The 27,780-nt window shown below is 38.5% G+C and overlaps 1 protein-coding gene across 6 annotated transcripts in view; it reads right to left on the bottom strand.

Annotated features, from left to right (window-relative positions):
* Window positions 1-27,780, bottom strand: part of MPP7 (MAGUK p55 scaffold protein 7) — a 158,158-nt gene that overhangs the window by 38,931 nt on the left and 91,447 nt on the right. For all 6 annotated transcript variants that reach the window (XM_075082575.1, XM_075082578.1, XM_075082577.1 and 3 more), the window contains 2 exons: window positions 8,935-9,066; window positions 529-610 (listed from right to left, as the gene is read on the bottom strand). In XM_075082575.1, the coding sequence (XP_074938676.1) occupies window positions 529-610; window positions 8,935-9,066 (214 nt within the window). The remainder of the gene's footprint in view (window positions 1-528; window positions 611-8,934; window positions 9,067-27,780) is intronic.

The following is a 27,780-nucleotide window of genomic DNA, read 5'->3' as shown; positions in this document are numbered from 1 at the left end:
ATTACCCCATCTAAGTGTGAAACACAGCTGTCCTAGATTCTCTTCAATGAAAAGAGGCCCTTTAGAGTATAAGTCAGGACCTCTTGCTGGAGTTCTTTCAGACTTGGAGCATCCCAAACTAAACAATGGCAGTCAAGGATGTGCTAGTATTTTGAAATTGAATTACCAGCTGAAACTCCAAATGGATGTACTAATATAAAATAATTCAGCCATCCTGAGTTCCTCCATCAACAGGTTGTAATCTTAGCATATCCTATCATTTCTAAGTGGATGCCTTCAACTGGAAATAAACCACGACACATATTAAAAAAACCCTGCATCTGCTGACTCAAAGATACCTGGTTGCAAGTGAATTGGGGAAAAAATGCAGCATGCATACAGTATTGAATTATCACTTTGGGAAGTTGTCCAAACCCCAAATATTTTTGTTTGTGATAGTGATGTATTTCGTGTGTACAAAATGCTCCCATTTCATAGTTTTCTGAGTTACAGAACTGGAATGGCTAGCGGAAAACAGCAACACCTTACCACTTCTATCTGCAGCTCCTCCACGCATTATCCTGGCCACCACAATTGCACCAGTATGTTCATCCCTTTTAATTGTAGCCCCCTTAAAAAAAAAAAAAAAAAAAAAAAGGTATTTGGTTAATTTTACCATAATTTGAATTCACTAGACTAAAAAAACTTTTGCTATGTAAAAGTGCAAAAAGTTCACATCAGACCAACGTGTGAATAAGCCAGAAATGATATTTGCTCATGGAAAGAATATACAAAATATGTTGCTCTAGTACCATCCTATTAAAATTAGACTTTTTTTCCATTCAGGACTGACTTATGCAGTTTGGACACATGATACAAGTAGTTTACTTTTTTACTTAATGTTAACTGCAGCGTACCTTACTTGAGTCTGTTGCTAAAACTGTACTAAACTATTACTAAGAACTGATAAATTGTTTTTCCTGCATGTATGTAACAGGCCACGTTAAACACTAAAGGTACAAAAAGTTTGACTGTGTTCATAATAGTTGCACTTTACGCTCAGAACTGCCTGTGCACCCACTAACCATAGTTTTGCTTTATGATGTTATCAGTAAATAAACACAAATTTGAGAAATGTCCCTGCACATCAGGGCTCACCTGGAACACCCGCGGGACAGAAATGCAGAGGAGGGGAACATTTCCTGAGTTAGTCATGACTGGTTTCATACATAACACACACACAGTGCAAGGCATTTAGGTAAAATGACATCACGTAGTTAAATTGCCAGTGAACAGCTGTCTAGATGAGAAAAATGCCTTTGTAACTAGAACCGTGAGGGTGCGCTGAAAAGAGGCACAAGGTGATGGGGAAGCAGCAGGCAGCAGCAGGGACAAGCAAGAAGGGAAGGGAAACGGAGGCACGGAGCTGCTGCCTAAGCTGCTGTGCCAGTCCTTTCAGGCAGATGGGGAGGACTGAGGGGGGAAATGCTGGCCCTGCTCTGGAAGGCAGAATCCACAGAATAACAAGGGGGATTTTAGCAAGCTACGTTGTACTGTATAATTACCTCCAAAAAGGTTATTTGATCCAGTATTTTTAAAAAACACCACAAAAAAGCACCTCCTGGCCAACAGCTTTTTATCTGCACACGATTACTTTGCCATGGCAATGTAGTTAGTTACCTGCGATAGCTCTAGCTTTGTTAATCAACAGAGGTGTTTAGGACTCTGGCAGGTAAGTGAATTTTCTGAACATTTCCATATTTCTGATTAGTGATCAAACAGTATTACTTCACCTCTGAGTACAAGACAGCCGTTAGAATTTCCTTCCATCGGAGAAGTGTTGTGCTTGAAGTAAGGTACATAAGTACATTATAAAGTTCCTTGAATAATTAAATTGCCTTTTTAGATAGCTTTCTGTATTTGTTTAGATTAAACATAAATATGTTTATTACTACTTCAATTTTTAAGTGTTTCAGGGATGTGAAGCTGAAATATGAACAAGTAAATAATGGGGGTGACATTTTACTGCAGTTAACGGTTTTACTGACTGTAAATAATAAACTTGTTTCCCCTTCCCTCTGCCTCTAAGTAGGAGATATAGCACAAGACAAAAATGGGAGATTAATTTATTATACGCAAGCTGCATTTATTGCAAGTAGAGAAAAAATAAAAACAGTCACCGCACAATATTCTCTTTGGCTGAAACATTAACAGTAGCCAGCACTCTACAGCAAAATTGATGTGCTGTGTTTGCACATTTTATTTTACACCTTAAATTTATTAGTATGACATTCTATCCCTAAGCAAAGTAATTCTGCAATTTGCCAGCCTTATTTTTGTGTTGTTTATAATGTAATTATATTGGTAAGCATTTGTTTGTATTACAGTTTCAAATGAGTCTGAGAGTTTCGAAAAGGTAAAGATTTAGCTGCATCTAATCTCACATTAAAAACTCATTATTAGACTTCTGTGCAAAAAGAATTGCATACCATTAGGAATATTAAACAAAGCATTAACTGCTCTAGCCTAGATCTCAATATTAAGTTCTGACCTTGAAGCAACAGCTATTAATTTGAAGTTTATTATTCATACCTGGGAAGTTACATCTGTTTAAATGTACAAAGCACCTTTTTGATGGATATATTGGGGGGTGGGACGGGAAGGGGAAGCAGCATTAGGATGCTAGAGTCAAATATAAATACAGGACATTTCCACTGTATTGTCCACGGAAAACAGAGGCTCTCCTAATTAATCAGGGACAAAGCCTTGAATGGAAAGGCTTTATGCCTTTCACCTAGAAGTCAACACTATCAAATGCCACCAAATGCAAAAGGCAGGCAATGACTGACAGCCTTCCACTGTGATCATCCAGCTACCCCAGGCCCTAACGCTGACGTCTAAAAATGAGTACTTCACTTCACCTTGTTTTTAAGGCAGACCCTAGAAAAAAACTTGTGTGGGATTGAAGAGCACATTATTGAGCCAGCCAGCATCTGGAAGTAACGATAAGGCTCTTGTCCAAATGGAACGGTTGCTTTATGCTTTATGTGACTATCACTACCGATGTGCCGGCACAAAATTAATTCCTAGCACAGATTAGCCACTTTGAAAGAAGGCCCCATAAAGGTATCAGGTAATTTGGAATTACCTGGAATTATCAGCAGAAAATCAAGTTTGAATTTACAGGGAAATTATTTAACCCAAGTTATCTCACTGTCAGTAACTCATTTACGGCAAACTCAAAGTGAATGGGCAGACCCATGAAAAGCACTATTTGAGTTTATGTGGTTTTGCTGTACCTAGAATACACAAAGAAAACAGGGGGTTCCTTAAATTCCCCTTCCCTCTCAATTTGGAATAGCTAAAAAGAAATTGTCAAACACAAGTGGATTTCGTTTTGAAAACCTGAACAGTTGATTTTCTGAAAAAGCAGCTTCTCTTGTACTGCTGCCAGCCCTGCTTAAACTATGAGGTATATATAATCTGGCAAGAATTTCTCCTTATGAGATGTTCAGCTCCAGTACTTTCAGTTACATGTGCAGTGCAGCTCCTCATTTAGAGTTTTAAAAATGGAAGAAGGTTAGACTGGACCTTGAGAGCTGGAAAATATTTTTAGTGTTGCTAGCCAAAAGTGTAAGTTACCCTAAATGAGACATATACAGATGTAATAGCATAGCTCAGTTTAAAATACTTTTAAAGGGAAAAATAAGGAGTTTGGGAGCCATATGGTGATCAGACTGAGAAAATGTTTAAAGGTATACCATGCAAAAGCACTAAAAATAATACAAGCTCCTTCAGCAAGGCTCTTCCACTGTTTTTTGTTTTTTATTGTTTGGTGTTTTTTCAGTATTAATGTAGTAATGCTGATTGGTGAGCATCACTCAGGGTTTCACAGATGTGAGCTTCCTTGGTTCATTTATCTGCTGGTTCCATAATATAAACATTATAAGCCTTTATTTTTTAAAAAAAGACTAGCCTGTAAAATAAATTACTAATAAGAGTTCGAAACATCAGCAGCAGCTTTGCATACCTTTCTGTTAAGCAAAAGCACATGCAGATGTTGAATGCAAATAAGTACTTCAGCCTTATTTTAATTCATTCTCTACTGAAAATGCAAATACAAATACCAGTTACCTACCTTACAGTGAAGAGTTATTTAAAAGTTGATGCCCGCATACATGTAGACTATGCATACTAAAGCTGTCCCTACACCCAAATTAATCCCACCTATAAAGTAGTTGGGTTTATTTGCTAATAAGAACCAAGTTACAGGGACTCAGAGTGAAAGGCAAGCAAGAGCTGTAGAACCTGCACGGGCAGAACAGGTAAATGACTCTTTTAAATCACCACAATTCATTTTGCCCAAGTTCAGCTATGGAAATCAGGAATCTAGTTCAAGCTACGTGTCTTAGCTCCTCCTATAGCTAATGAAAAGAAATAGGCAGCTCCAGAGAACGAATCATCCTTTCATTAAGGCAGGCATCTTAAATAGATGGCACGGTTCATTCTCTGGAGCTGCCTATTTTTCTCTTTACTATAGACACAGCATAGAGATCAGTTTTCAAATAGCTAAATTTATGTGAAATTAATCTGTGTTACAAAGAAGCAACCATCTTTATGTGAAGAAGCATCTTATTCAGAATAACTGCAAGACAAATGTAACAAACCTGGAAAAATATCATGTGGGAGCTGGAAGTAGTGAGAGGCCAGGAACTGATCTCCTGGTAGAATAGTTGTACATCTTGGCTATCAGGAATGCTAACCAGGAACATGGCAGTGCCTGAAAAAACCCTGGAGAGGCAGGCATATGTAAGAACCCTCCAAACCAACTGATAAAAAGCCTAATCATAGCCAGGTGAACTTTGGACTGGCTCTGAAAAGAGATGTTTGTACTTCATGTAAGGTTCAGAGATGTTCTGAATTACTTTGTTCAGATAAAACCTCCTAACACAATTTCACCTTGCTTGAGCGAGACACTGCTAGAATGGCATTTGCTAACAGAGCATTTAGGGGGGAAAAAAACCCAACAAACCAACCAAAACCTGTGGGAGGATTAACAAAAGGTTTAAATCACCTCTTCCAAAAAACTGGACGAATGTTCAGCACTCACTTCTGAACTGATAAAATCTGGCAAACAGAAGGCCCTCCCACAAACCATGTGCTTCCCTCTCCTTTGAGGTGATTACTCCTGGGAACTCAGGCTTCATTAGTATGTGATTAACACAGGCTCAGAACATTGGTGGGGTACTTAACTTGGAGAAAAGCATGAACAAGTACAAGAGGAAATGTGGTACAGTTTTATATAAAAATGGTCACTAGATATAGAATAGAATCATAGAATCATTTAGGTTGGAAAAGACCTTGAAGATCATTGAGTCCAACCGTACATTCCATAGTTAAGAGAGTGCCTAATTTTCTTCACAGAGAGTACCATTGAAAGTCATCCAAAGGAGATATCCAGTTCAAGAATTTACATCAGCTGCACACCCTGGAAAGCTTACTATTTTGCAGAAAAACAGTCTCTACTGTTTGCGTACAAATGGAGAATGAGAATGCATCTGAGGTGAAAGAAAAGTTCAGAGAGCTCAGTATCTTCAAGTCAAGAAACCAGACCATCTCCACCCCAGAAAATTATTGTATGGTACCTCCAAACTTGAATTCAGCAGCAAGAATCCTGATACAACTATACAAGTGGAAGTCAGACTTTATGACTGCAGAATAGTGGTTAGACAATAAGTAGAGACTCTCTGATCTGTACTCAGCTAAGAATATCTAAGACTTTAGAAGAAGCTTCAAAGGAAAAGCCATTAAAAAGACATGGAAATAAATAGAAAATGAAAATTTAAATAGTTTAGTAAATATTAGTAAATATAGATCATGGCATATGCTTACTTTAGTAAAACAGCTTCAAGAAGCATAGAAGCAGTAGATCTAACATGCCTAGCATCTTTATTCTGCTGTGCCATATTCTGGTAAGACATTATCTAAATTACTATCCATGTTTCTTCTCACCCCTACCTAAGAATAAATAATTAATCTGTGGAAAGCAGAGACACAAACAACAGGTTTATTATGTATTGTGGTGGTGGTGTCATAAGAAAAATTGCCTATCAGTCTGCCAGAAAGAATGTTTGACATTAACATTAATAATGTTAAAATGGATTGAAGGTGGATTATGGAAAAGCAAGAGGACACCATACAGTAAGCCTTCCTGGAAAACAAGTAACATGCAAAACAGAACTCACCATAAGCTCTTCTCCAACAAAAATAAAACATCAAGAAAGGCTGGGGATTTGGTGAGACCATAAATAGTCCTTTTTGCCTACAGATAACCTAACCAGATAATGTTTGAAATATTGGTTGAAGGGCAGCTTTTGGAAGTCATTTACGCCAATCTCCTGCTCAGAGCAGGACTATTGTCAGACCAGATCAGGTCAGCCATTGCCTTATGGAATAGGTTGCAGATTCCACATCTCCAGTCTGTTCCAGTGTTGTACATCCCACTGAATGAAATACTTTTCTTAATTCTCGGTCTAAACTTCCCAGGGCTGCAACTTATGGTCATTGCCATGTGTTTTAGCATCTTTCACTGCTGAGAAGTTTGACTCCACTGTTCTTGTGAGCTCCCCACTCTCAAGCAGTTGTAGGATGCAATTAGTTCCTGCTCTTTGCCTCTTCCTAGCAATAGATCTATCACAGATTCCATTATAAGGCTATTTTTGCCTTGATAATTTCACTAAACAATCTTGACAAATGGAAGACTGAGTTCTCTCACTTTTCTTTTATATTTTCCATGGCTGCGTTCAGCCTAGTAAAAGAAAGTTCTAATAAGACTATTTGTTACCTCCTTAGCACAACAGTTGTACTAAGTTGGATGCACCTTTTCAGAGACTGTACTGGCTATGGCTGTGATAGAGTTCATTTTCTCATGGCAGCTTGTATGGTACTGTGTTTTGGATTTGTGATGAAAACAGTGTTGATAATACAGGGATGTTTTCATACCGCTGAGCAGTGCTTACACAGAGTCAAGCCTTTTCTGCTTCTCACCCCACTCCAACAGCGAGCAGGCTGGGGGTGCTCAGGAAGCTGGGAGGGGACACAGCCAGGACAGCTGACCCCAACTGACCAAAGGGATATCCCACACCATATGATGTCATGCTCAGCAATAAAAGCTGGGAGAAGGAGAAGAGGGGGATGTTTGGAGTTATGGTGTGTTGTCTTCCCAAGTCACCATGATGAAGCATGTTGGAGCCCTGCTTTCCTGGGGATACCTGAACACCTGCCTGCCAATGGGAAGTAGTAAATTAATTCCTCATTTTGCTTTGCTTGCATGCAGCTTTTGCTTTACATATTAAACTGTCTTTATCTCAATCCACAAGTTTTCTCACTTTTATCTTTCCGATTCTCACCCACATCCTACTGGGGAAAGTGACTGAGCGGCTGTGTGAGGCTGAGCTGCCTACTGAGGTTAAACCACAACAGAAACACAGGTACCTTGAAGAGTTCAGTATCCCACTGGAATAAATGGGCAAGAGTGGAATCTGAGGAACAGCCCAGGGACAACCTTTGGCTTAGGCAACTCTATTTGTCCCTACCAGAGGGCTCAAAATCTCAAAAGTCAATATACAGTGTATAACATAAGTTTTTAGAAAAACCTCTCAGTTTTGTTTTCAAAGTTGCTGTTTATCCAGGTCACTTTGGGATACTATTAACTTAGAGTATTTAACTCACAAAAGTTTTAGAAGCAAATCATGTTGGAAACTATATAAATTAAGATTTTGAGATTTTTCTAACGTAAATTCAAGAAAAAACAATAAGGGTGTTTTCATTAATACTAAAAAAAAAGCTGCTCAATTAGAAGTCATTTTATACTGTATGTTCAAATTTCTTCACACCTTTCAGAATTAATACTCTCTCAGACACAATCCTAAACCAAGTTTGTTTTCTTCCTCAAGGAATTTATTTGATTTTAAAAAAAAACAGAAAGCTTAAAGCTGTGATTTAAATATTTTTTGGGGAAAAAAATGTTTAATATGTTAAAACACCTACAGGCAGTCAATACCAAAACTTATTTCTTCCTTATTGATGCCAGAAATCCATCAAGAATAAGAGTAATAGTAAGATACCTACTGTGCGACAAGGTACCCCTGTACGTCTAAGAGAGGCATCGCTCTCCCTCTATCATCTCAAGTACAGAATCACAGCTTTCTCAAAGTAACTTTGCAGATATTTCTTCAGGATTGCTATCCATTAAAATAAATATCCAGTACAACATAAAACAAAGCTCTTACTGGTTTACAGGAGGAAAAGAATATAGTTAAATTTTACACAAGATGATTCCTACTCTACAGCAAATAAAAATAACCAAATCAGTAAAGCACTTTAATATTCTTGTAATACAACCTAGGTTTAGTCCTTTCATTTTTCCAGATATCCCCATGAAGATATTAACTTTCTAGTAGTCATAATCCAAAGTACAACAACAGACATCTTAAATTTGCCCAGATTTCAATTCAAGTATTTTAAAATATGTTTTTATGCTTTCTTTTCAGTGTATTGAAAGGTCACATTTTTTTACATGAGTGCTAACAGGCACAGTTCACAGCAAAGGTCAAGATTTCTTTGGGGATTCATTCTCCCTCTCTCATTTTAAAACAAGTTCATGATTTGAATTCAAGATAAAAGATTAATATATTATTGATCTAAATGCTCAGACTGGCCCACGTATATAATGCTCAAACAGCATGAATGAACAAATTCTTATTATTCATTTCGTGTGCTTTACTAATAATGACTGCAAATGGAAGTCACAAGTGTATTATTGAATGTTATGAATAAACATGTGTAATGTCTGTCTAGCCACATTTCAAGTTAATGTCACCCATTCATATTCATAATCTGAACACTCCCCACCATGTGCACAAGTATAAAAACCCAAAAGAGAGGGTTACTTACCAATGGTTCCCTGTTTTTGACGAGCCTGATTATTTTAACTGAATCTTCTTCCTCATCAATATCATCAGGCATGGGGGGCAAGACAGGATCGTAGTTCTTCTGAGCAACAGTGTCATGTACAGAGAGCAAAGCCTGGAAACATTAATAGTTAGTATATTATATCTGGCATCTGAAAAGTTCATGAAAGACAAAGCAGAGGATATTATTTATAGCCTAACTCTACTACTGTGATGAACGTAGATTGAATATAATTCTTCTATACAATTTTAACACACATCAAACTGATGAAAGAACTCCATAAATTATATGTTTTCATATACACAATGTATGCATCTAGTAACTTGTGGATACAGAACAGTGTCTTCATACACATGAAAATATCGAGTGCTTTGCACGTTAGCTTGAAATTACAAAAATTATGATCAGGAGAAAACTCAAGTCTCCTGAAATAAGAACATCATTCTAATTATCCTAGATAAAAAGTTTCTTTGATACAGTAAGCAGTCCTATAAAACAGATAAGCAAAATAAGCATCTTCCAGTACTTCTGTTCAAGCACAAGATGAACAACATTAAGCTGTTGCCCAACAATTCCCTTCAGAGGAGCTCTGGAAGCTTACCTTGTTACTGGATGTCTTTCATACTAGCTCCCTTTCATACGAACTCCAAATTATCTTAGGAATTTTTAATTTATTGTGGAATTCATGATTGAGATTGAGGAACATATTGCTGAAACGATTTGGTTCAGGCAGGTGCTTATCAACCACCTGTCGCAAGCCTTGCCTCCTTTCTTTATTGCTTCTTCAGTTCATGCATAGCTTGAACAATAGATTTTTTTCAAAGAAAAGCCTAACAAAGCCTGACAAAAGGTTCAATCTCAAAAATAAAATAATTTATGAACTTGCATAAATTAAAAAATCTTGAAAGTCGAAGAAAGTTAGAAAGCTTATTCTCCTAAGGCTCTAAAAAATCTCAGCTATAATCTAAAGTTCATAGCTTCTTCTAGATACAGAACTCAAAGTTCTTTTTTACTTTGGAAAGTCTTAATTATTTGTAATAACCACTTTTCACCAGTTTAAAAGGTAAGTAATGCTTTTAGTTTTGTAGTGAAAACTATGCATTATAGCAGGAATAACAGCAACAGCCATACATATGACCTGATTGCTGCTACTGAAACTTGGTGGGACGAATCCCATGACTGGAATGTGGCTATCGATGGCTACAGGCTGTTCAGAAGGGACAGGCAAGGAAGGAGGGGTGGAGGCGTTGCTCTACATCAAGAAATCAATACAGTGTGAAGAGCTGTCCCTGAAGAATAGCCACAAGCAGGTTGAAAGCTTATGGGTAAGAATCAGAGACAGAGGCAATAAAGGGAACCTTGTGGTTGGTGTCTACTGCAGGCCGCCTGATCAAGGGGAGCCTATGGATGAAGCCTTCTTCCTCCAACTCAAGGAGGCTTTCCACTTGCAGGCTTTTGTCCTACTGGGGGACTTCAACCACCCCAACATCTGCTGGAAAAGTAGCACAGAGAGCTGTAGGCAATCCAGGAGATTCCTAGAATGTGTTGAGAATAACTTCTTGAGCCAGGTAACAGACAGCCCTACCCAAGGCAATGCAATACTAGACCTGATGGTCACCAATGCAAGTGTGCTCATTGGTGATATCAAGACTGGAGGCAGCCTGGGCTGCAGCGATCACGCATTGGTGGAGTTCACACTCTTGAGGGATATGGGAAAAACTAGGAGTATAGTCAGGACCCTAAATTTTAGGAAAGTAGACTTCCAGCTCTTCAAGGAGTTAGTCAGCAGGACCCCCTGGGTAACAGTCCTCAGGGACGCGGGAACAGAAGAGAGCTGGGCAGATCTTTAAGGACGCGTTCCATACAGCATAAGAGCTCTCAGTTCCCAGGTGTAAGAAATCAGGCAAGGAAGGGAAGAGACCAGCATGGCTGAGTCGAGGCATGTTGGTCAAACTGAAGAGCAAGAGGGAATTGCACAGGCAGTGGAAGCAGGGACAGGTGTCCTGGGAAGAGCATAGGGACACTGCCCGGTTGTGTTAGGGAGGGGGTCCGGAGGGCCAAGGCGCGGCTGGAGCTGAATTTGGCAGGGGATGCAAAGGATAACAAGAAAGGCTTCTACAGGTATGTCAACCAGAAAAGGAAAGCCAAACAAAGCGTACCCACCAATGAACAAGAATGGAAGCCTAGTATCAATAAATGAGGAGAAGGCCGAGGTACTTAACAACTTTTTTGCCTCAGTCTTCATTGGTAAACTCTCTCCTCACCCCTCCCAAGCTGATGGACCGCAGGATGGAGACCAGGGGGATAAAGCCCCTCACACTGTAAGGGAATATCAGGTTCGTGACCACCTGAGGAACCTGGATATATACAAGTCTATGGGACCTGATGAGATGCATCCCAGAGTCCTGAGAGAATTGGCTGATGTAGTTGCTAAGCCACTCTCCACGATATTTGAAAAGTTGTGGCAGTCAGGTGAAGTCCCTGGGGAGTGGAAGAAGGGAAACATTGTGCCCATCTTTAAAAACAGTGGAAAGGAAGACACAGGGAACTACTGTCCTGTCAGCCTCACCTCTGTGCCTTGGAAGATCATGGAACAGAACCTCCTAGAAGCTATGCTAAGGCACATGGAAGACAGGGAGGTGATCCAAGGCAGCCAGCATGGCTTCACCAAGGTCAAGTCCTGCCTGACCAACCTAGTGGCCTTCTATGATGGAGTGACTACATCAGAGATCAAGGGAAGAGCTACAGATGTCATCTATCTAGACTTCTGTAAGGCCTTTGACACGGCCCCCCATAGCATCCTTCTCTCTTAACTGGAGAGATACAGATTTGATGGGTGGACTGTTTGATGGATAAGGAACTGGCTGGATGATCCCATCCAGAGGGTAGTGGTCAATGGCTTGATGTCCAGATGGAGCCCAGTGATGAGTGGTGTCCCTCAGGGGTCCATACTGGGATTGGTACTATTTAATATCTTCATCAATGACCCAGACAGTGGGATCAAGTGCACCCTCAGCAAATATGCAGATGACACCAAGCTGAGCAGTGCAGTTGACACGCCTGAGGGATGGGATGTCATCCAGAGGCACCTGGACAAGCTGGAGAGATGGGTCTGTGAGAACGTCATGAGGTTCAACAAGGCCAAGTGCAAGGTCCTGCACCTGGATCAGGGCAACCCAATGTATCAATACAGGCTGGGGGATGAAGGGATTGAGAGCAGCCCTGCGGAGAAGGATTTGGGGGTACCGGTGGACAAAAAGCTGGACATGAGCCAACAAAGTGCACTTGCAGCCTAGAAGGCCAACCATATCCTGGGCTGCATCAAAAGCAGCGTGGCCAGCGGGTCAAGGGAGGTGACTCTGCCCCTCTGCTCTGCTCCGGTGGGAGCCCACCTGGAGCGCTGTGTCCAGCTCTGCAGCCCCCAACACAGAACGGACATGGACCTGTTGGAAATGGTCCACAGGAGGGCCACAAAAATGATCCGAGGGCTGGAGCACCTCTCCTGCAAGGAGAGTTGGGGTTACTCAGCCTGGAGAAGAGAAGGCTGCGGGGAGACCTTATTGCAGCCTTCCAGTTCTTAAAGCAGGACTACAGGAGGGATGGGGGCAACCTCTTTAGCAAGGCCTGTTGTGACAGGACAAGGGGAAATGGTTTTAAACTAAAGGAGGGTAGATTTAGACTGGATATAAGGAAACAATTTTTTACCATGAGGGTGGTGAAACACTGGCACAGGTTGCCCAGAGAGGTTGTGCAGACCCCATCTCTAGAAACATTCCAGGTCAGGTAGGACAGGGCTCTGAGCAACCTGACCTAGCTGAGGATGTCCCTGCTCACTGCAGGTGGGTTGGACTAGATGACCCCTAAAGGTCCCTTCCAACCTAAACCAATCTATGATTCTATGATATAATTCCATCTACTGCTATCAGTTGCTTCTGTTTTCAAGTAGTTGCTCCTAAATACTTAAATATTTTACATTTTGACATTATTTTTTTTCTCAAAAAGTCAATATTACAAAAGTTCTAGTCTGAATAGTAAAAACAATTTGCAAATTTATAACCTTCCTGACAATAAAATTAAAGCATTTTGGGAAATGTTGAGGCGTTTAGGATAAAGCAGAACACATCAATGTTGTTGACATGAATGATATCAGAAGGTATCATATCAATGACTATAGTAATTAATCTATTATAACAATTACTGTAAAAGGCCGATGGTATTAGACTGAGTACACAAATGACCAGAAACTGTATGTTCTCAAGGATAATGGAAATGTTTTAAAAAACCATGACACTTCAATTATGCTATTCCAGGGTTTTTTTCCTGAATGGAGGAGACTGTAACAACAGAAAACAATTTCCAGGCAATGCTGCAATCTATCATGTCAAAAGCAGAAGGGAGATGGTGTATGGTAATCTTGAAATTCTTAAGTTTAAATCTGTAGTTCTTCAACAAAATAAACACAGAGGAAGATCATGCCTGCTTCATGAGAATTTGCTATTGTTTTACTAAACTCTATGCATATTGTACAAATTGATAAAAACATTTCAACACAGTCTAACTAATTATTTCTGGTTTTCTTCCAAGGCACTGTTATGAATTTGTATTATCTACCATCGGAAATTACCAGCTCCCTCACACCAAAGATCAGTTTTACTTTAGATCTGAGCTAAAAACCTCAGGCTAGCAATTATGGTTCCTCCTGGAAATATGTATTATGAAACATTGCATACATAAAAGCCATGCAATCACATGCAGTCCTCTACAGATGTACGTGAAATATCAAAGATCTACTAAAACAAAAGTAGTTCTTGCTTTTACTTCAGGCTACTTACAGTTAAGACTTCTAAAACTAGTCTTCTGCAATTACGTTTTTCCACATAAAGCTAGGGCATACTCATGGACTGGTTGAATTTAATGAGGTTCTATATTGCAGTTCAAAAACAATCAGGCAGATAGAGAAAACAGATGAAAATAATCTAAAGCACCACTTCCAGAGTAAAAGGTAGCAACTTAAAATGTGTTCAAAAGAACCTACCCTTGAAAATGAAACTTGCAAACAGATTCTGTCCACTACCACACTGAATTATGCCACCAGTGTTAAAAAGATACTTCCCTGCTCCAAATGCCAGATCAGGCTCCTGGACACTGCGCAAAAGAACAATGCAGCCCAAGTATTATAAACCAATGCAAATCAATGTCTGGTATTTATGATGTTTTTCTTCACTCACACCAACTGCAACTTATCAAGCCCTTCCCTCCTCCTCCCAAAAAACCTATTAAACCACAATGCACTACAGTTTTCAATGTAAGATCTTTTACCCAGACTCTGGTATTATTTTATCTTGGTGCAGAGATGCATGTTTTTGGTAAGAGTACAAATGCCAGAAATGATGTGTCTTTTCTTGGTCTAGTTTCCAGAAGACCTTGTCATCGCAAACTTGTTTATGCTGTACACTGAACATACTAAGATTTCTTTCTTGCTTGTCTCCCTTCGTTGCTTCTTCTAACACGCTACACTCTGTCCACTGTAGTTGCTCTTGAAATCGTCAGCAGCATAGACATCGGGCAATAATTAATCTGCAAACAAAACTTACAAAGCTATTTTGATTTCACTTCAACCAGAGGTGATCAGAGCCTATACTTAAGAGAACTTCCGTATACCCTGGACACACAAAAAAATTACCACATTCACAAAGGGACATTTCTTCAGCAGCTTCTTTGTACTGTACATTTAATATAATGTATGCTTAGTCCGAAAAACTATCTATCAGACTAGACTTTCATAGAAAAATTTGGGTCTTTTTAAAGAACAAATAAATTACAAGTGCAAAGAAATAAAACCTGGATCCTATCACGAACAACATTTGCACAGACTAATTGTGCAGGAAATGCACAAAGCAATACAAAGGTAGCAATGTTTTCCTTCAGTACATAAGCAGTGATCAATTTATTCGCCGCAGTTTTATACTCCATGATACTAATTTTTACCTATCGCAAGAAACAGCAGGAAGTGCAGATGACATTTTAATTTTTTTTTAATGTTTTGTTTTTGTTTTCAAACACACAACTCTTCAGAACTATGCACGTATCACCCAAGATTAGGGTCATGTACATTTAAGCACCTCTGGAGAAAAAGATTTTATTTCAGCTCTAAGTTCTATGCTTATGATACACTAATGTAAACATGGTCCATATTTAGAACTTGAAAGAAGGTATGACTGAAACTCCTGCACTACCTAAATATAAATATTGATGTTCAGCTAAATTCTTAGACATGATCTAGCTGGAAATGAATACTTTCATCAGACCTCTGAAACATCTAATAACTAGTGCTGTATATTTCATATTAAAGCTATCACTGATCATTTCACAGTTTATAAATTGAAATTTTACACTATCAACTTACACAAAGAAAATCTGACATTGGAAACATTCAAAGTTCTTTTTCTAAAACTGTTCTGAAAGTTTAAATGTTTATTTAAATTGAGAATGTTATTAATGAAAACAGTTCTGTATTTTGAAAAGTATGTATCATTTAACTACACTGACTACATTTTTGCTCCTCTAAAACAATTACAAATTTTTTTTTTTTTTGCTTCTATTTTGAGATGTGTAAGAGCAGAAATACTCCAAGAAGGCCCTGACTCCTGAACACACTTCCTTATGTTTTTAAATTCTCATTATTTTAACAAAAACCAAAACACACAATTTAAGCCTTACTTTTCAGAAATATTTTGCATTTACTAGTCAAGAAAAACGTTTTAGAAAACAGTGAGTTAAAGAAGTAAGACAGAATAGAGAAAGAAACGAAAGCCTTTTTCTATACGGTACTTGAAAAAAAACCCCAAGATTAGAAAATTAAATAATTAATAGTCAAGACTATCACCATAACATTTGTAGGGCCTCAGACCAACCCTTATGAAAGCCAACAGCTGCAGCAGATGGTGACACTGCCAACCCAGCTGCTAGACACCTTGCCTATGGGGTAGATTACTGCCCTGGCAGCAGAGTCAGCAAAATGGAACAAAATGGCCTATGACTTTGCTGTTCCAGTCCATAGCTTGGATCATTAGCACCAGCCACTTTCTCTGGCAGTTCAAGTTGAACTCGATCAGGTGAGACAAATCAGGTGAGACAGAGACATTTTCCCACCTCTTTTCTTTGCTATGGTAACAGTAACTTCCACTGAGGCTGCCACAGAGAAGGAAAAAAGTAACTTCATCAGCAACCACAGCAACATGCCCCTGACCTCGCCTGGCAGAGCTCGTCCTCCAGAGAGCTCTAGCCATATTGTGTTCTCCTTTGTGATAGGGTTACAAAAGAAATACAAAGACAAGCTAACAATGTTGGTGGAGAAAATTATTCAAGACTGGAAAGACTGATTTATGAGTAACTTGCATGAAGTTAAAATCAAGTGAGTGAAGTCATCTAGTGACAGATATCGAAGAAGAAAAGCTGAAAGATCTGAGAGGAGACTGAACCCACTGAAGGAAAGACCATCAGAGCATCAAAATGGAAGTAGAAGTGTAAGAGACGTAACAGCCAAACATGTGCAAGAACTTAGAAAGCAGGAGAATAGAACCAGCAGAAAGCTGTAGCATAATGGTGATGGCATACAGGCTCTAGGCACAGAAGAGCAATTTGACTTGCGAACAGTTTGGAGAAGAAAGGAATAAAAATATAAGGTATCCAGAATCAAGCTGTACATTTTAGAACAACTGGTAAGCAGCACAAAGTTAACAAGGGAAAAGGAGGATAAGAATTTAGATAAGGGTGGGGAGGGAGAGCAACCTTTCTTCTTCTACAGGAAAATTAGTCTTTAAACTTACTGTCTTGAGTATATAAAACTAAATTTTATATTCCATCCCACTAAATCTGCTCTCCAGGAAATGGGGTGGTAAACAGTCATCACAAAACAGCAGCATATGGCAGTCTCTTAACCACCAACACTGCCTGCTAAGGGAGTATGTGCAACCCTAATCCGCATGCAACATAAAGGTTAATAAGGTAACAAGAGGGCAGGTGAGGACAGGCATCTCAGCTAACAGATATGAACAACCACATTAGCTGAATTCTCCAGCTTGGCTAATGCATGAAGCACCGCCTATAAACAGAAGCAAGCAATAAAACTAGATATAGGAGAAACTCGGTAGTGCTGCTGATGCAACCAGAGGATGGCTGGGATGACAGTAAACTGACTTCTTTTTCTTAGCAGTAGAACTAGTGAGTACTCAAGCTACAGTAACCACTTATCAGGTAGAAAAGTAACATTATTCCTTCTGAAGGTGCAATAAGCTAATCACTTTCCTGCAGAAACCTGATCTGAACAGAATTCCCAAGTTAAATACGTACAGCACATGTTAAAGAAATCACTTAACTTCCAAACGTCTGAACACATTTTACTTTTGCTAATGAAAATCACTTACATTATTCATTCAACATAAGCAAAATCCTTTAACAGGGATGGTGAGAAAAATGAAACATGGCCCTTTAAATTAAGCATGTTTTTCAGTTTGTAATTGGGAAACTAATGGGTGCACTAATTCATGAAAAAAAAAAAATTAAGGTTTATTTACTTCTTTCCATCCTTCAGATATTGTAGTTTTCCTTTATATTCTCTATACATTCCCTAGAAATTATACATTGTGTGAGAAGATAGCCGCTAGGTACGTACAAAAGAGAAAAAAACATTCCATGCTTGCAACTATCTCATCTGTACTCAAACCAGAACTGCCTTCCAGTTCAAGCTTGTTCAGCTGGCAGTTAAAACTGTTTCTCTTTTAATTCGACTTTGATGCAGTTTGGGTCACAGTAGTGATTCAAAATATTGAAAACACATATTGTACATGTGTAGTTTTGTGTTCTTAGTACCTACCATATATTAATGTTCTTAGCATAGCAACATCTCAGTTGGATCACTATTCAGCATATACTACTTCTTGCTCTTTACTATGGCAGACTTTATTCATTACTATACGAACTTCCTTTCACAAACGGGTAATTTCCTTGCCTGAAAAACGTAGTTTCTTGATTTCAGATTCACTAATCTGAACTGATGGGTTTACCTGCAGCTGGTAGTCAGACAGCAACAGCCAACAGAAAAGTGAACCTTCTGCATCTTCAGACTCCTGCTTCCTCTGGCTCATTGTTTGCAGTCCCTGGAGACACTTCTGAAGTTCAACTGTTCACAGACACATGCAGCCCATCCATGTCATCTGGTAAAGGTGTTAATATTCTTCCAGATGACAGCCCTATGTTTTTCCTCAGTTGTGGATAATGACAGGATAAGCCCTGATGTTAACTCAATAGTGAAGAATCTGAACAAAGTCTCTTCCACATTCGCAACATGATTCGTGCTAAAGTGTTATTGAAGATTTAAGCCCTATTTAAGTTCCAAGAGCACAAATAGATGGTTTTCAGAGTGGAAAACCCTGAGACAGCAGGACCCCTCCAATATCTTGGCAATCCTTGATCAATTATCTTTTTGAAGAAGCAGCAGCATCCTGACTTTATTAAGTGACTGCAGTGGTAGCATGCATCTTTTTGTGGTTGAAAACCACCTGAAGACACATCTGTCATACCCGCCCTGGCCCAAGGAAATCAAGTGAAAATATAAATTGAAGAAAAGTAAAAGCCGAGATTGCAGTTGCCCTTTCTCAGAAAGCGTCTTTTATAAATGACCCAGCCTTTATTTGACAACACCATGATGTCTAATGTCTTAAAAATAAAAGAAAAACATCTACTCATCCATGAGGTTAAAAGAATCTGGATATACTTAATTCCTCCTGAAAATAATAACATATTTATTTATGATATGGAGGTCTTAAATTCAACTACAGAGTACTCAAACTACATCTAACTGAAAATATTGAACTAGTTTAGTTTTTAAGGTAATTATTTTTGCTTGCTTGGGCCTTTTCCCATATTGAACACTAGTAGTATTTCCATGTATCAATTGCACTAAATTCAGGTATTATTCTGGGGAACTGAACAGCTGCAGTGAGTATTATCTTCACCACTATATATAAGCAAATCTCTATAAGTACTTAATAAAGTTGTAACTAAAGAATTATGAAATATTAAAATAGATGTGGTGCAATACAATAAATCCTGCCTCTTAAGTAGTAATATTCTTTTTAAAAGGCCAGCAAAAAATCAAGTCTAAGAAAAAAGCTTACAATTTTCAAAAATACTTGTGATAAAGGTACTTATAGATTTACAAATTACCTAATCATGGGAAGAGAGCCTTGCCACTGACTAGAAACCCAGGAATAAGCAGAAAGGGGGAAAAAATGATTGCGAGACCATACTGGACCACTATGGAAGATTCATCCATGAACTAGAAAAGAGAGGACTGTTGAATAAGTGAATGGAGAGTTCAAATAGAATATAGTCTGGAAAAGGCAAGGGAAAAGCACCACTGAAGTAAAAAGCAGCCTAAAAAGATGACAACTAAAAAATGGACCATTTGCTTCTTATTGTTCAGTTTCTCCATTTTCACTAGCTGAATAGAATTGCTACATGAATGACATGTCATTTTATCCATACTGATTTTTTCTTCCTCCTGAATTACCAGCTTTACTGATGTTACCAACTTTTAAGCACTGTATGTGAATGTCATAGTTACATGTATGCAACTCAACATTCTTACATGAGTTAGGGTTGGCTCCTTCATGTGGGAAAGTCTGTATATATAACCAAAGAATCTATTTGATTTACTTTTCCAATCTTTTATTTTCTGCTGCCAACCTGCCTGGTTTTGCTTTTGTTTATTACATCTATCACTTTGTTTATTATATGTAAGCTGCTGGCAAGCGTTCTCATATCCATACGTCTAAGAAGGTTGACAGACAAGCTGTGTGTTGGACATCAGCTGAGTTATCACATGAGATGGACCTGAGAGAATTTCCAGAGTAACATGATGGTTCTACTTAAATATATTAGTGCAGTATTCTTTCATCTCCTTTATATCATTTTACATCTATGCTTATGATTATTGTATATTGTTATATGTATGCTCTGTCAGCTCCTAGCACATTAAGAGTGTGCCACAACTGCTTTCTGATTTTCTCTGCCTGTCAGATGTGAAAAATCAAGGCTTTTCTTGCTGTTTTTAAAAGGACTATTTTGCTATTACATTTCTGTTTTACTTATTCCATTCCAGTAACATGAACATTCCAAAAATAAAGGCAGCAACATATTCTCCCAGTGCTCCCCACCCAGAAAAGTTTTCTATAAAAAACTCCTTTGAATTATGGGTGCAAGTGGAAATGGAAAAAGGAAGTCAAGGTCTGAAGCTGAAAAACGTTAAGAATAAAGCCTATTTTTCCTTTAACAAGGTTGCCAAAATGTGTGATGGAGGGCTTCCCAAAGTGGCAAACAGTTTAAAGGCAGGAAATGATGGGCAGAAGGTTCTCATTCACTTGCCAACAAAAGTCTTCCCAGCACTGTCCCCTGTCCCCCAGCTTCATGGCTGGTATGCTCAGAACATCTATGGGTCATCCATTAACCAATGTTAATTATCAAACCATCAGTGCTGGGGTCCTTGTTTCTTGTTGTGACAATTTGTATATATTACTTAGGTGAAAAATAGATATATTTCTCTCCCTGCGACACTTCACAGCATACCATTCAAAATCAAGCAGGCTCTTGCAGATTTACAAATTAAGGGCACCTGATTTTACATAGGAGGATTAGGTAGGTAACTTCTCAGTTGACTTATGAAGTACAATGTACTCCAGCTTACTCTACTAATGAAGTTGAACTAGTTTGTACAGCAAAATAACTTAATAGAAGAGCACAACTCCTGCAACCGGTCCTACCAGCAAAAGTCAAAGACCACTGATAAGTAAGCAGTTGTAAAGCATGGGAAATGATGCTTCTTGAACTGATATTGCAGTCTGTGTTACCATGTGTGAGCATGAATATTTCATAAAGAGGAGAATAGTCTCCCAGGACATGAGCAAAAATAGAAGACACGGGTGCACTGGAGAAGACAAAGACAGGGCCAAAGGTCCTCCAAGAGCTTGAGATACAGTAACAGCCCAAATGTAGCTCAGATGTTAACTGACCTGAAATTTGTATTGGGTTTTCCAGATGCAAAACCTGAACAGTTGTAGGCAAATCCCAATAATTTCCAGTGGAAAATGCTGACTTTGCAGAAACCGCATATTTTATTGAAAAGGCCCTGATGGAAAATCCTCAGCAAGTCTAATTACAAGGGAAATGTTGGAAAAAGGACAAAGTTTAGATTAAGATTTTTTTAATTACATATTACAATAAATGCTTCATGAACTTTTCAAAGCAAAAACAGCTTTTGTTTTATATTATTACAGCCCAATATTTCCTTTGCGTGCTTTGTATGTTAAAGTTCTTGTAGAGAAATGCGTGCTGTTTCCTGGACCATAAATTATATTGGCAATTTTTGCCAGTGACTGCAAGGCAGCTTTATAAGGCTCTGCTGATAAAGGCTTAAAATGTTTGGGTTTTTAATATAACAAGTAGCACTTTGATCAGAACAGTCTATTAGGCCACTGTGCAAATCTAGTAGATGGCACGGATTATGGTATCAGCAGCTGTTCATCAAATAAAGGCTAGAATTTACGAACTACCCAGTAAATAGAAGAAAACCAGAACCGAATAGGACAATAGAAAAGGTATGCTGCAAGCTAAAAGAAGCACTATTTCTTTTTTTAAAGAAACCTAAACAAATATAGGAAACATTTATATGAAGAACAAAGCGCTCTGAGTCATTTTCTGCAGTTTTAGTTTTGTTTAAGTCACAGTTCTATTCTGAAGTAAAGCCAAGGAGGTACTTATTAGATGGAAATGTTTACAAATGTAAATTGTTTATGCTTTGTGAAACTGAAAGTCAAGTACAACTCAGATGAATTGCAAATAAAACAGCAAGAGTAAATCCTATTTACAATTTTCTGGTGTATGCATCTTTGCCATTTGAAAGCAATTAGAAAAAAATGAAAACAACTTAAAGAATCTTTATTTGCTCTAAACAGCACATTGAAGTTTTCCATGGATAAGTTAATCTAAAAACATTCCCAGTCATACGGGAGTGGTTTTCCCTTCACTCTGCAGGTTATCTTAAAATTACTTCCAAAATTCTATTCATTCTACAGTAATGAAAGAGAAGCCAAGAAAAATACTTCAGGGTTGTCCACCGCTTGTTTCCTCTATGGCTACAGGTACAGCACCCAAAGCGATCCAAATACTGTACATGCTCGTGTACCATAATGCACTGAGGTAATTCACAGTCCTGCCTTGTGCCCTTGCTTAGGTACCTGGTTTACGTTTCAGACCAGCAGCTGGCAAACCTTTCAGTGCACATAAACAGAAGATAAACCCCACTGAAACCGGGAGAACCACCACTGGCATTCTTAGAAGTTTAAAAAAAAGGCTTAATTTCCTCTGGGTCATAAGCGGTATAAACATCCTTCAGAATAGTTTTAGCACAGTGGCATAAGCTTTTAAAATAATTATTGTTCTGCCCATTACACTGACAACCACAAAGGACATATTTTATATGAATTTAAAACATACTAAATTTACCCTAATAGGGATTAACTTCAGAAGGTAAATTGCTCATTTCAATGTGTAATGATCAGGAATGTAACTGCTGTTATAAACACAACATTAAGAGAAAGTGATATCCCAATAATATAGCCCGAGCCTGTCTCAAAGTTAGTATAATTGGGATAAAATTGTTCCATGGACTAAAAGGTGGTCCATTCTTTTTATTACCTTTTTTTTTACAGCTACGCCAACAAAATAAGTGCCTAAAATATTAATTCCTAGAGTTAATTGTTTTAGTTTTTTGGATTTCAAATGACTGTAAAAATAAGTAACAATTATGCTCTTGTGTTACAGCACCGTCCCAAAAAGAACACATCTTTTCCCAGCTTATTAGAAAAGGAACTGAGAGCTACTTTCAAGAAAGCTTTTTAATTAAAAGTGGAAGATAATTTGAAATCTTTAAAGTCTCTGTCAGTTTAATCATCTGTCGTAGCTACTACATCTCCTTTGTTACAGTGTCTGTCACTGGGGTTCTGCCCCGTGACTGACAGAGTAACTCTAGTGTCCATCTCTATTCCCATTTTTGTCCCTACTGACAGATAAGACCATTTTGCTAACTTGATTGTGACAAGTCCATTAAAAATCCAGACTTAAATTCCCTTTTAGATACACTTTGTGTTAACATCTTGAATCCTAGTCTTCCAATTATATATTCCAATTTATAGAATTGCATTACAATGCATTACTTTGTCTCTAGATAACGCAGCTAATTTAAAAAAAAAAAGTAGAGTGCTCTCAGACAATAGCAATACTTTCAGACTCATAAAAAAGCCAAATTAATCTATAAAGACATCTCTCTCAATTGTACTGGTGCCTACCTGATACATCATCATTTTTAAAATTTGTCATTACTTTCAAAATCCTGTACAACTCCCGTCTTCACATACATTCTGTTTGCTGTCATGTAAGTTCCTTCAACTTCTCCAAATTACAAAACATTAAAGCTGAGAATATTTACTTCTTTATCCAATAACTCATATTTTTTACAGACGACATAGAATTGTCTTCCCTTAAATCAGAAACATCCTTTCCTCAGGTATATCCTCACTATATAATCATGTTATTGAAAATACTAAGGAAAAAAGCCTACTGTAAGAGATATTTTCAGTGTTATGTCAAGCTTCATATGTTGTGTATTTACAGCACACTAACTTTATTGTTGTCATTAGAGAAGGAAGCTAAGGGACATTAGTTCCTTTCTTTTACACATGGAAAAGAGTATGGAAATTCCTCTTTGTGTCTCACTCAAATATGTATAAAATCATATAACTTCAATTTAAATGCCCTATCCTTCAACAAAATTGGAATGTACGCTCCAAATCTTGAAAACACAAACCATCTTTTAAATGCTCCCTTCATAAAATAAACAACATAAGCTTGAAACAGGGTTAAAAAAAAAAAAAAAACACCAAACTAATTCATGGTCACACCTCAGGAATTACAGAAGTCCCTCCAGGAACTGAGGAAAAATCCAAGGAGCGGGTGTAATATCTACTCCACACAGGCCAGGAATTATGACCTTCAAATGCAGCCCATTAGCCTGAATAATACAGAATAAAATCTTCCATACAACAACACAGTCCTCCCTCCATTCCTCGTTCCTATGAGGTTCTAACAGACACACTGCACTACCTAATGCTTATAATGGAAACAGTGGTAGCGCTACACAGATTCATGTGCAATTCACTTAAAGCACCAGTTTCTATGCTGAACAAATGGAAAGGATTACAAAATAGTCTAAACATCCATCAGAAGAAAGGCCAGCAGGCAGGTTCCGTGCTCAGCAAGTTTTGCGTAGGTGCATCAAGTTCTTGTCTGCCTTGTGAGACCTGAGCAGGAGAGGGGAAGAGCTGGAGATGCTGCCAGCAGACAGGCTTTCCACAGCCTGTCCCACTGCAATGCAGAAACGGTCAGTGAGTGCTGCTGCTGCTGCAATGCCCAGGAATCACAGACAGCATTGGAAGACCGAAATTTCGCTTTCAGAAATCTAAAATATGTTTACAGAGAACTACAGCGGGCAGATCCAAGCCTGATCTGCTGACATTTCAAATCACCCAAGCATCCCCCGCTGATGTCCAAACACCATTCACACTGGACCCACGCAACACTGCCTGCAGGCTGGCTCAGCCTGACCCTGAATTTATATACCTTTCTATTTTATACCTTAAGGTATCTTTAAGGTATATATTTAATTGCAACTGAAAAAAAAAAAATTACCAAAGAAAATCCCAGCAATCCCCACATACCTCACAGCTTTAAGAAACACAAGCACAGCAATGTGATTCAGTACATCTTGTTCTGGTTATTTACCATTATTCTAAGCTTTGACATGCTAAACTCTTTTAAGCTGTTTTTTAACAACCAACTCAGCAGACCTTTTAAACTTAGATATGTATATGCTGGAAGTGTAAAAATTTATTAACAGATATTATATATCTTCGTCAATCAATTGCAAGCATTTGATTGCACACTTGTGGTTATCATGGAAAAGAACTGAAGACATCCATTACTGTACTTCGGCTTGCCGAAGGAGAGGTAAGATACACTTCAAAGAGTTAATTTCTGGGCTGCTTAAAAATGGAATACCACATTCAACTGGATTCGGATTCTAAGGTATGGAAATACTGTTCTACTTGCTGATATCTTTAACAAGGTACAGCAAGATTACAGAATGTAAATTGTAAGTCTTTACTCAACACTGGAAATCAAAACCAATACATGCTGCTGACCTGAGTCCATGGGACTCTGCAATTACATTTTAAATCTAGAATGCAAATGCAGTATCTCACACATAGACAAAAAAAACCACTTGAATTCCCAGAGCTAAGTGCTCTGTTCTACTTCCAGAGTTCTGTTTTAATCAGATGAAATAAATCACAACCATTATTAGTTCATTTAATTATGGTAAAGGATGCCACATGTTAGAGCAGAAAAAAAATCCACCCAATGTAACTGGGCATTGTATCCATTTTTAAAAAGACCAGCAATGCCCAATTAATTTTTTCCTGAAAGAAAATGCACCTGACAAAACCTTGGAATAACTTCTAGGACACCGTGAAAATCTCAGGTGTGATAAATGTAACTGTCTCAGAGAAATCATTTTCTTGTTTAAAACATTTCTCTGTGGATGAAAACCATGAACACCACAAACTTGTCAAAGCTTTACTCATCAGAAGCAAACATTCAGAAATAAACTCAACAAAACAGTTTTGTAACACAGAATGAAAATACAGAAATATTAATCTAATCAGACAATTGCTGGAAACCTCTCCCAGCCTTTTTTGTTAACCAAACCTGTGAAGTTACAGTCATCTCCCCTGACCTGTCCCTTTACACCACCAAACTTGTAGAAGCAGTCATGTAGTACAGTAAACTAATCCTAATCATCCTTAATCATACCATGAACATTAGAGCAGAGCTGTAGGAAAGTGGATGCTCTCCTGCTGGCTCCAGCTAACACACTGCAGTTATAAGCCAGGCCAGGAGACGAAAGTTTCCCCTACAGAATAACGTAGAGCCAGGTTAAGTCAATCCCGAATTAAACCATATGCAAGTTTTTACATAAAACCTATGCAACCTAACTGGAAAAGGTGTATCAGTTATCCCAAGTAATTTTGGATGTGTGGAAAAGAGCTGTTCTAGACATAGATTTGCCCCAGGAATCTAGAAGGAAAGCAGCAAAGAAATCCACTCCAGCCATCAACCTAATAGTGAAGGGCTAGAAAATGTTACATGCTGTATGGCATAAGCTTAGATACAGCTGAACAGACTCGAGGGCATCTCTGGGGAGGAACTGGAAATACCAAGTCCCATGTTGTCTGGTCAACACGATGGAGGAGGGAGCGGTGATATCTATCTACCACCTCTCCCAGCCATGTTTGCCATGAGAACGGGGATGGAGAAGATAACGAATAAGCAAAAATATCAGGCATACTGTCAGTTCCTTCCCCTAAGCCACACAAACACCTGCAAGCTATGCAGGGCAGGGAAGCATGCATGTCCTGCGCATGGTTAGGCAGTCAGGCCATGCAAAGGGCTTGGTACCCTGCAGCTCGCCATCTCTTCCTGCAGCCAAGAAAGGCATTTGCTGAGTTACTGCAGTTCAATCGTATTAACCACTCTGAGGATAATGCACTTCTTTTCCTGAAATCCCACTAAGATTATCACATAGCATTTAACCACTTCCAAGGAACGGACAGCAAGAGCGAGTGAATGAGAGAGAAAGGGAGGGAGGGAGGCGGAGAGAGAAAGGGAAAGCAAAAAAGGGTGAGGGAGAGATGCAGTTGTGGCAAACAAGCTGTCCTCAGACGGAATCCACTAAAGCTTCAGAAGAATGAAACACACGTGGACAGTCACTAAGGAAATACCTACACAGTGAAGCTTGGGATCTCTGCAATTTGATGCACCAACAGTTCCTCTTGTAATAAACCATTAGCATTGCTTACCCCTTCAAAGAAAAGCAGCTGGTCACTTTGGAAGCTATGGAATAGCCAACAGTGCAAAAATCTTTAAAAAGGAGGCATAATTGATCTTTAAAATTTTGTAGCACTTCAAAGATACCATAATGTCCCAAGTTTTGAAATCAGTGTTTTACAGGGAGTATAAAGAAACAACTGTCTTAAAAAGGGTTCCTTTCCACTCTACAGTTTTCCTCTAAACTTATCAATTGCTGCATTTCATTAGCATTACAATATGCACCTAAAGCACTATGGTCTTCCTTCTCTTTAGAGTAGAAAAATATTGTGACAGTGTGCATTAACAATGATACACACGGGAGGTTCTGACTAGATATAAGGAAACAGTTTTTACTAGGAGGATAATTAGGAATTGGAAAAGGCTGCACAGGGCATTTGTTCCCACACACCTGCAAGACCTGATGGGAGAAAGCCCTGAGCAACCTGAACTCAGTTGACGCTGGTTGGAGCAGCATGTTGGACTAGACAACCTCCTTCCAACCTGAGCGATGCAATAGTTCTATAGCCTACTGTCAGATAAAAGGTACCCAGTTCCCCAAAAGCATGACAGAGAACCTCAGGAGTTTTCAGAATTAGATTTTTTTCATATATAAATATGAAATATATATATTTATATATATATGGGTATATAAATAATACCCATCAGGAACTTTGTTCCAAGTACCAGGTTGTGTTACTCCACACAGTGCAATTAAATGAGTGTTATGACTGCAAACTTTTTAGTAAAAATGCATTTTGAATAAATTTATGAAGCACATTAAATAAA

This window comes from Phalacrocorax aristotelis, chromosome 2 (assembly GCF_949628215.1).
Source record: "Phalacrocorax aristotelis chromosome 2, bGulAri2.1, whole genome shotgun sequence".
Classification (NCBI taxonomy): Eukaryota; Metazoa; Chordata; class Aves; order Suliformes; family Phalacrocoracidae; genus Phalacrocorax; species Phalacrocorax aristotelis.
Note: the sequence above shows the minus strand (reverse complement) of the source record. Positions and strands in the feature narration are given on the sequence as shown.